This window comes from Misgurnus anguillicaudatus, chromosome 14 (assembly GCF_027580225.2).
Source record: "Misgurnus anguillicaudatus chromosome 14, ASM2758022v2, whole genome shotgun sequence".
In the NCBI taxonomy this organism is placed as follows: Eukaryota; Metazoa; Chordata; class Actinopteri; order Cypriniformes; family Cobitidae; genus Misgurnus; species Misgurnus anguillicaudatus.
In genome coordinates, this window is record NC_073350.2 from 30066426 (window position 1) to 30077107 (window position 10682).

General features: G+C 35.8%; 1 protein-coding gene across 2 annotated transcripts; it reads left to right on the forward strand.

Moving 5' to 3' along the window:
• The first annotated feature begins 3081 nt into the window (after positions 1–3081).
• Positions 3082–7378, forward strand: LOC129427911 (uncharacterized). Of its 2 annotated transcripts, none has more exons than XM_055184701.2 (8): positions 3082–3323; positions 3618–3911; positions 4035–4328; positions 4762–4815; positions 5421–5513; positions 5591–5677; positions 6053–6109; positions 6968–7378. In XM_055184701.2, the coding sequence occupies exons 1-8, from the start codon at positions 3269–3271 to the stop codon at positions 7054–7056; spliced, it is 1023 nt and encodes a 340-aa protein (XP_055040676.2). In that variant the 5' UTR covers positions 3082–3268; the 3' UTR covers positions 7057–7378. The 2 variants fall into 2 exon arrangements, with proteins under 2 accessions (XP_055040676.2, XP_055040674.2); XM_055184699.2 differs by having other exon boundaries at positions 5418–5513; positions 6968–7375.
• The last annotated feature ends 3304 nt before the right edge of the window (positions 7379–10682 follow it).

Consider the following 10682-nt stretch of genomic DNA (forward strand, 5'->3'; position numbering starts at 1 on the left):
TCTACCTGTCAGAACCCCTAGCAACCAATTACGTTCCGGATGCTTCCTACAACTTGCTTTAACAATTCCATTTTATTTACAAAGCAAATTATACACACACCGGTCAACAATAAATAAGGTTTATATTAATATATTTTCTTAAATACATTTGAATAATAAAAATTAACAAAAAATGTATTTTGATTAAACTTCCCTGGGCGGGCCAAGGAGTTATGTGGGCGGGCCAGTGCCGCCCTGGCCCATTACTGGCTACGCCCCTGGTCCACACCTCCAAACGTATTATCTTAACGAGACTCCATGGGTGGGTTACACCAACAATAATTAAATTAAGCATAGTTTAGAGCTAATCTGGGGTTTGTTGATCTCATTTCACCACTTTTGCAACACTTAAATATAAACAACACAGATTAACAAATCTTACATTAAAACTTTAACCTGTATTAAACACTTCATCTGACTGCGATTTATTTTGTCAGCCAACAAAATATGTTACTCAGCCGCCAATCTCACCCTGTTGAGACATTATAATAAATGCATCTTCATGCGAAAATATCATGTCAAGTGTAAAAAAACTAATTTAAAATGAGATAAAAGTTAAAAGAAGATAAGTGTTAATAAGTATTAATAATGGCAGTTTTTGAGGACATGACTAAGCAAATAATATTTCAAGTACAGTTTTACTTCATTGACAAAACTGTCACAACATGAAAGACTTCAGTGCTGAGTGGCACAAAAGCACTTATTCACATCCTGGGAGAAAAATTATGCACTTGAATCATCAGCTGTCTATATGCTGAGTTCGAATCCCGGCTCGAGGTCCTTTGCCGATCCCATACCCCTCTCTCCACCCTCTACTCTCCTGTCGTCTCTCAAATCTACTGTCTATCGGTAAAGGCAAAAATGGCCAAATAAAAAAATAAAATAAAAAAATAAAGATGTCAAATATATTAAGAAGACTTTGAATATAGTCTATAAAAACGTCTATGGTGCTTTTATAATAGCCTGATCAGGGCCGTGCACAGGGGGGTGGCCAGGTGGCTAGAGCAACTGCCCTTCTGCCCTAATCGGCTGAGGTGCCCCTCTCGCCAACCCCAGTCAAAGTGTTCTGTTACCACTTGTCTGAAGATCCACTGTTTCTGGTAATCCACTTCGAGATTTCCCGCCCGCTCCGCAGCATCTTTCACATTCTGTGTCCACTCTTTGAAGGGCGAAGACGACAGTTTGTTGTATTAACAGGTAGATTCATTACATTACCTCAGTTGTTGAGCTGCTCAATTAGTAATTTGGTAGTTTGAAGCCGAGAGAGGTCGTGTTCTATATTTATTTTTGCTTGCTTGTGTTTTAGTGATCACTACTTAATTTTCTCGTTATCTTGAGAAAATAGCAGCTTGTTTTCTCGTGATCTCGACATAACAAAAGTTGTATTCTTGTGATGTGCTTAAAGCATACGTGTACTCAATAGAACATAATTTTTAGACAGCAAAAGCATATTTAGCTAAATTAGCATGGATGAACAAATGAGATTTTACTTAGATCAGGGATTCGCTCAAGATTAAACAGATTTGCCAATAATTTATCATTTTGATAGCGCGGCGAATTTAGGGACCGTCTTTAAAGTACTCCATATACGTTTCTACTTTAAACAGCATTAAAATGGAATAACTTAAAGTCAACAAACAGTCACAAAACCAACTGTAAAGTGTTCGTGGTTGTCAACTATAATGCACATTTTTTTTAGATGTTTTATATTTATTCAAATAAACTGTTAAATACTATTGAAGATAGAAACGTGTACAGTGCACTTTAGAGATGGTCCCTAAATTCACGAACATCAAACTTTATTTATTTATTAAGTCTATCGACAATTAGCTATGCGTGGTAACGGCGAAGACTCCATATGCATCAGCAGTCCACTTCAAAATAAATGAAATATTATGGACAGGAAATTACATTATGGCATTTGGATTATTATGTCCGGATAGCAAGAAAACAACTTTTGTTATCTCGAGGTCATGAGAAAACAAGCAGCAAAAAAAAAAATATGGATGACCTCTCTTGGCTTTCCTATGTTTTTGTATTCTGGATGATTTGCTCTCTGTCTTCTTAAAGTGCTAACAACTTAGCAAACATTTTTAGAATTACAGTGATTGTCTAATGAGTAATGTACCCGATGAGATCTAATATAAATAACACCAAATTTGCTGTTGTTGGCACACTTTGTCGACAAAAAATAAAAAACAATGTTTTTTAAAAAAAGTCAGAGTTGGAAGGGAGGCTGCAAAAGCTGTTCAAAATTGCAAACATGGATTCAAAGCTTCAGCATGTAAATCATATAGAATATTAAGAAGTTTTGTCACACTCTAAATCTTGTTATAAAGTCTATTTTCCATTATAATCGCTTATATTATTTGATACTAATCTATAACACATCATATTGTTAAAACCATATAAATGGTGCCGCCCGTGCCCCCTTTTTGGTTTGGGCCACTGCCCCTCAAAATGTCTGTGCACGGCCCTGAGCCTGACAGTAACAACCACAAGTAACGCACAGTATCGGATTAGGATCGGACCTGTTATTCCGATACCCCATCCAGCAAAAAAGGTCTGGATCCATTATTGTATAGGCCCACCCCCAATTTTCACACTAAAGAGAAAAAATGAGTGCCATTGTGGAAAATCCTGGTTGCGACTATGAGAGTGACGCAACAATATTTGCAACAATGATGCAACAATATTTGTTCCGAAATAAAGGCAAGAAATACGTCTGTATCTCCGCCACAAGTTCCCCATCAGGGTTTTAAGCATGTGGCGAACATTGTTACATGTCTGCGTTTCTCCCTGAAGCCTCAAAATGTTGATCGTTTAGTATTTAAAAGGTTTAAGGTTGGCCAATCACAGTGCTATTCATTTAAATTATTTTTATTTATAAATGTTAGCATTCTATTATTTATGTTTAACAGCTTACATATTTTAATTTACTCATCTTAAGGGGTCTAAAATATAAAAATGAAACTTTAAAGACTGATACTTTTGAGTCCAGCACTTTATTAACTGAAAGTCTTGTGTATATTATGCAATAAATGTTTTGTTAAAAAAATTAGAATCATGTGAGAATCGTGATCTTATTTCTCATGGAGAAAAATTGTGATTCACATTTTAGCAAGAACAAAACATGTTGGCATGTTGTGGTTTCCTGTGGGCCGATCTTCTACTTTCTTAATTCGGATACTTGAGAGTTCTTGTGTCTTTTCTCTCACTTGCTGTAATAATGGAGTTGTTCATCATCACTCTTCTGCATCTTCTTATGCAGGTTCAGTCAGAAAGTAAGTCATTTATATTTATTAAAATGGAGGGGGGATTAACAGTATTTCATGCATTCTGACTTATTAACACTTTTATGAGTTGGATTACTCATGCTAAAGAAGCAGTTTGATGTGTTACAGAGTATTTCTGTGCCGAATGCATTTATCCAGGGTTTCGTACAAGTTTTTTTTTTTTTAGAAAATAAGTAAATTTGCATACCATGAGTAGATGTGACATAGAATATTTGGTGACAACCAACCCCAGTCTCCAATTTAAGGGAAATTTGAATTTTTTTTCTTTAATGATTTATTTAGGTGTCTCTCAGGCAAAGTTGTCAGTGTCTTCTTCAGTTATCATGGACACAGACAGAGTACAGCTGGAGTGTAGGAACAGTGAGAATCAGAAGGTGAAAGGGTGTTACTTCACAACGGAGGGAAGAGGCAGTTTGGCGAGCGGAAGATGTCAACTATCACTCACTGGATTTGACATCATTGAATGGTCAGGAGGTCAGAGTTCAGAAGTCAACATAGCCTGCCACTACACTGCGTATATATCACAAGTGTACGTATCATCTCCAAGTTCAGATCCAGTAACAGTAACAGTTCAGGGTAAGTTATTGTTTAGAAATAATGACTGAGAAATTTTCACTAGAGTGGAAACTTGTGCCAAACAAGCTCAGTCTCCACTTTAATATAAATTAGAAAATAAGTTTTCTTTAATATTGTATTTAGGTTTTCGTCAGGCCAAGTTGTCAGCATCTTCTTCAGTTATCATGGACAGAGACACAGTACAGCTGGAGTGTAGTAACAGTGAGAATCAGATGATGAAGGAGTGTTACTTCATAATAGATGAAAGAGAAAATAACAGGAAACAGAGCAAATCATGTCAACTATCACTCACTGGATTTGACATTAGTATTTGGTCGGGAGGTCAGAGGTCATCTGTCATCATAACCTGCTACTACAATGCGTATAAATTAAAATTTCTCATGGCATCTTCACGTTCAGATCCAGTAACAGTTCACAGTAAGTTGTTGACTTATAATGATTATCACCTGCTATATTAATCTATTGTATAACAGAAATATTGAGAGATCTCTGCCATACAAGATTCAAGTTAAATGAACAGTATGTAGTATTGTGGACAAAACTGGTATTGCATTCACAAAACTTGTTGCTAAAACTGTTTCTGAAATCACCCAACTGTGGACAATACACAAAATGACAACATAAACATCAGTTGAGGGCTGCAACTCCACTTTTTAAATGACAATATCCTGGCCGGACCACTGTTGTCAGTGATATAAGTATTTGAAATTAAAATGATTTCTTAGTGTCTAGTGACATATCAGGGCCATTTTATTATTAATTGATATACATTTCTTACATACTGTTCCTTTAAGTTATTCCTTATAAATACTGTTTTTGTAATATGATGTAATACGGCTTCTCTCTGCAGTTTCCACATCAACCACCACTGTGCGTACAACAACAACAACAGTCACGACAACTTGTGAGTAATCATCATGAAGCTAAATCAAACTTGTAGACAATGACATCAAAAAGACCTTTGTCATTTTTTCTCTATCAGTGATCCACAACAGTAACAGTTCAGTTTGTTTATGTCTTAAAAAATATATTATAAATCAAATCTGCTAATTTTACAATGTTTTTGGTGTAGAATGTAGAAAAAGACACAAACACATATAAATAAAGTTTAGCTTCAATACACATGTAGGGAATTTAAAGGGGACATATCATGAAAATCTGACCTTTTCCATGTTTAAGTGTTATAATTGGGTTCCCCAGTGCTTCTATCAACCTAGACAATGTGAAAAAGATCAACCCAGTAACTTAGTTTTGGTAAACCATTCCCTGCAAGCATGTGAAAAAAGAATTGAAATCTGGCTCCCCTTGTGATGTCAGAAGGGGAAAATACCGGTCCTTAATCTGCACTATCCAACCACAGCATTGCCATTTAGTGCAGAGATCTTAGTTTTGTGTAACTAAACCGTGCCCTCTCGCGGTGTTGTCAGGACCTCGTTGTGCAGTTTTATTTCTCCATGATGTAAGTTATTTACTCTGTGAAATGTTCCTCTTATATTATTATAACAGCAGTAGCTGTAGTGCCCACATCTAGAGTAACAACATACCACCCAGCTGAAACCACAACATACCCTGAAGTTCCAACCACAAAATACTATACACCTGGTGAGGCAGAGATCAAATATTAAACACATCTTTATCACAATATAAACATGACTTAAAGCATTGGATTTTTTATACAGGCTATATGCTGATAGTAGTGGTGATTTCTGTCATAGCCATATTTATAATTGCATCCATTGGAATCATCTGTCTGAGCCAATTTTACTGTAAGTAAAAATTCAAAGTTTGATTGTATATGACTTGAGATCTTCAGTACTAAATGTGATGGAAAGATTAAACATTTACTGCAAAATGAGACCAGACAATCATTTAAATAAAAAATAGCAAATTATGGTATTCATTGTAATTCAGGCCAAAGATGAAAACAGATCCTGATCTCCAAATGATTGAGCCAACAGTGAGATAATCACAGATAAATCATTGATTATTTAGAATGAGCTTCAATGAAGAAAGATTCTTTGCTGTTAGGGAGTGTAGTTATATTATGTACCAGCAGGGGTCAACCAAGCCATGCAATTCACTATGATGTATGCAACATTTTTTACTGCTATGTTACATTGTGATTGGTCATCTCCACACAGGCACTGAGAAATGTCTCCATTCCTGCTTAGTGACAGAAAACTTTTCTAAAGATTCAGGTAAAATCTCATGACACCTCTTCAAAATAGACAATCATATTACATGATTCACATTAACTGAATTACTTTTCAACAAAAAACATTGCTAGTCTTATATTACTGACCAACATGACTGTGATTATATCCTGGTAATCAAAAGGGACGGAAAAACAGTTGTGGCTAGAAGGTATACAGCAACTGACAAAATTTTGTGAAATCTCAGCTCTGTTTTTATTCTAATTCTACCCCAAACCTTAATCTAAACCCAACATTTCATGGGATTTCATGGGAATGAGGAGACGAGGGTGGTGTCAAGACAGGAGACAGTTGAATACGCAGCGCTTTGAAAACAAACAATGATCATGTGCTTCCACACAAAACATGTGGACTTGCCATGATCAAGCACTTTGCACTTTGATTTAACAATATAATCATTTAAAACAAAGCTTAAAAAGCAAAACTATCAGTATCCATCGGTATCAGATGATGTCATTGTAAGTAATTAGATATTGGCACAGAAATGTTATAGTGGTGCATCCCTAATATATAGAGGATTGAGAACTGCATTATAAAACCTAAATGATCCTCTTAAAATTTCTGGATTCACACCTGTATAGTGACAGTCATTTCAGTAGCCCTGTACTATGCAAATACATTTGTTAAATAATGTGGCAATTATAACAGTTTTTTAGATTTTATTATCTTTGACATGCTGTCTGACTTCAGTTAGCTGATCATGATCTGTTCAGCATGAAGCTGCTGTGTGAACAGGACAATTCAAGACTCATACCTGTTAGTAAATACAGCTGTCAAACCCAGACAATGTGAACATTTCCACTGTTACTTAAGTTATTTAAGCTTTATTTCTGTATCTCACAGGATCTGATGATGTTTATACAACGGTGGTCTACTACAGCACATCAACCTGGCAACCTCAGAGCACTGAAGATCTCAAAGTCTTCTCATAGTGTCATTTCAGTCATAAGAGCTGAGAACATGAAATTTAATCCTACTTCCATATTTGAGTATAAATGCCAAAAAAGCTAAGAATCACTCAGACTGGATTGGTTTTACAGGGGGACCTCTGAGAAAATCATGCTCCTCAGAGGTCCTTTTTGGTTTTTATCCATACCGAATTGGCCATGTTTGTGGTTTGCTTTCATGACCTCTGTTAAAACTCCAGAAAATAAATAGAAATAAAGCAAAAATGTATTTGGTCTTTCCATCACATGCATTATTTGTTTTGTTCCATCAGCATTATGAATTTCATAACAGCATATATGCTTTTATACTGAAAACAGAAGGAACACTTTATTTAATCCACATAATGCTCTCATTTTGAACTGATCTATATTTTCATATGAATTAAGCTAACAGCATGATTCATGTTGTGGTTTCCTGTGGGCCGATCTTCTACTTCCTAATTCAGCCACTTGAGTCTCACTCTTTTCTCTCACTTGCTGTAATAATGGAGTTGTTCATCATCACTCTTCTTCATCTTCTTATGGAGGTTCAGTCATATCGTAAGTGATGTATATTTATTAATGTCATTTACATTATTGAACAGATGCTTTTATACAAGGAACATGAAAAGATATTTGTCAAACAATGTAGTGATAAAAACAGGTTAAGTTTTTATGTTTCCTGTGTCTCTTAAACGTTCCCAATCTTTGTTCACTTCCTTGAGTCTGTCTGACGCGCGTTTAAATGAAGATGATGAAATACGTTATTTCTTTCTTCTTGATGAGTGGATTTATTACCAAAATGTAAAAAAACAATGTTGCAGACGTAAACTTATAAAGAGACCTTGAAAATTAAAGTTCTTTGTCCCAAGCCATGGCTTGGTAGTTAACATTGACACGTTGACCCGGTAACCCTGTGGTGACCCGTAGTGGACACCCACTACGCTCCCCGGTATGCGTCACTGCACCATCTTAAATAGATAACACGACTGCTACCTACACTGTAAAAAATACTTTGCTGCCTTAAAATTTTTTGTTAAATCAACTCAGATTTGCAAGTCATGTCAACAGAGATGAATTTTATAAGTTAATTTTATAACAACTCTCCTGTAGTTATAACAACTCATCTCTAGTCAAGATAAATAATAGTAAGTTGAAATTACTTTTAAATCAGAGTTGATTCAACAAAAAAAATTTAAGCCAGCAAAGTATTTTTTACAGTGGAAACCCATGCACACTAACACAAACGCAGGATAATTAATATAAAATAAAAGGTATATAATTTCAACTTAAATTTATCACAATACATTTAGAACTTTTATAATAAACCAAATTAAATGAATGGCTCCTATTAACAAGAACTACAAAATGGGAGAACCGGGACAAAAGTAAGGCAGGACGAAAGTAACAAAGTGATTTTCTCAGAGTATTCCAAACTATGAAAGCATCTGTAGCATGCAACCCTTGACAGAGATGACAAATATTGCGTTAAATCGTCGTTTTTTCCCATGTGTAGGTGTTTTTGACCATGATAAGTAAATTTCTAAAACGGTAATTTACACATCCTGAAGTTGGTAGGCCAACCCGGAAGTTAGTGGGACACTGGGATCCCTTGGCAGAAAGCCTATTCTTTTTTCGAACCTGATCTCACAAAGTTCCGTGGGATAGTAACAAAATTTTTTGCTAATTTTTCCGTGGCATTCTCACGGATCTCCGCATTTTTCCGTTGCCCTGCTACAGACTGTCTTTTTCCGTGGCATTCTCACGGATTGGTTACTCAACTGCTTTTTCATATTTTCAAACCATTGTCGCTTTGGTTTAGGGTTAGATTTGGTGTTTGCGTTAGTATGTCACTTTAACTATTGGTTTATACTATTTTTTTTCAGATTTATACAAATGTTGCCTAGCTTTAGGGTTAGAGTTGGGTTTGGGTAAGGATGTCATTTCATGTAAATCTAACCCTAAACCGAAGCGAAAATGGTAAGAAAATACGACAAAACAGTTGAGTAACCAATCCGTGAGAATGCCACGGAAAAATGTGGCGATCCATGAGAATGCTACGGAAAAATAAGAATTCGTGAGATCAGGCTGCTTTTTTCCATAGACCTTTGGATTAGTGTAAAAATTAGCTCTGTGTTTAACAAAAGTTTTATGACACTTACACTTTTCGTACGTAGTTAATCTTCACAGATAAATACAAATTTTATGAATTTCGAAATGTAAATGCGTTTACTATATCAAAAAGCCAAATTTTGACTTCAAAATTCATAAAAGTTGTGTTCATCTGTTTTTTAACTTGTACAAAACGTGTAAGTGCCATAAACTTTTGTTAAACACAGATCTTATTTTTTGTGATAATCTAAAGGTCTATGGGAATAATGAATGGGATTTCTCTACTGTCAAGCATTGGGGGCGTCCTCTGTCAGAGCTGTAACCACGCCCACTCACAGGAAAGCTGCTATCTCTCTACTTTCAAAAATAGCTACAACCTGAATGGAAGCTCACAAACCCTGCACAAATAATCATGAACACAGAAATGGGGAAAAACTGTTTAACGATCTAACTCTGCAATTCAACAATAGTTTACAGGCTTATTGGTATGTTTTAGCAATACATTTCTAAAATGTATTATGTGTGAATAAATTAATTCTGTATATTTAAGTCTCCCGCAGGCAAAGTTGTCAGTGTCTTCTTCAGTTATCATGGACAGAGACACAGTACAGCTGGAGTGTAGTAACAGTAAGAATCAGACGATGAAAGAGTGTTACTTCATAATAGATGGAAGAGGAGATAACAAGAAACCGAGCAGATCATGTCAACTATCACTCACTGGATCAGACATCATTAAAAGGTCAGGAGGTCAGAGGTCATCTGTCAGCTTAACCTGCTACTACACTGTGTATATATCACAAGGTCTCATGTCATCTCCACGTTCAGATCCAGTAACAGTAACAATAACACGAAAACTTCAGAGTAAGATATTGTTTAGAAATCTTAACTGGGAAATTTTCACTAGAGTAAAACTTGCAACAAACAACCCCAGTTTCCACTTTAAGGTAAATCAGAATATATTTTTTCTTTAATGATTTATTTAGGGTTTCCTCAGCCAAAGTTGTCAGTGTCTTCTTCAGTTATCATGGACAGAGACACAGTACAGCTGGACTGTAGTAACAGTGAGAATCAGAAGATGGACGAGTGTTACTTCATAATAGATGGAAGAGAAAGTAAACCGAGCAGATCATGTCAACTATCACTCACTGGATCAGACATCATTATTTGGTCAGGAGGTCAGAGGTCATCTGTCATCATAACCTGCTACTACAGTGTGAATACATCACAAGGTCTCATGCCATCTCCACGTTCAGATGCAGTAACAGTTCACAGTAAGTTGATTTATAAATGACGATCACCTGCTGTATTGATGCTGTTGGCTCTCAAGAAAAACAGATGTATTGAGATCTCACTGCCATACAGCATTCAAGTTAAAACTTAATAGGTGTCACCCCACCCTATTAAGTTAAATATACACTCTTGGAGCTTTCAAACAACATACAGTTTGTCATGATTAGATAAGAATTCACATGCAAACATTGAAGTAAATGTAGGCGTCATGCTTGTGGGACAGTGACATT

What these genes read in the sequence shown, in the direction of transcription:
- LOC129427911 (XM_055184699.2), top strand. Translation starts at nt 3,269, where the DNA reads ATGGAGTTGTTCATCATCACTCTTCTGCATCTTCTTATGCAGGTTCAG. An exon ending in TATGCAGGTTCAGTCAGAAA is followed by an intron (nt 3,324 to 3,617) that starts GTAAGTCATTTA and finishes TGATTTATTTAG; the next exon opens with GTGTCTCTCAGGCAAAGTTG. An exon ending in AGATCCAGTAACAGTTCACA is followed by an intron (nt 4,329 to 4,761) that starts GTAAGTTGTTGA and finishes TTCTCTCTGCAG; the next exon opens with TTTCCACATCAACCACCACT.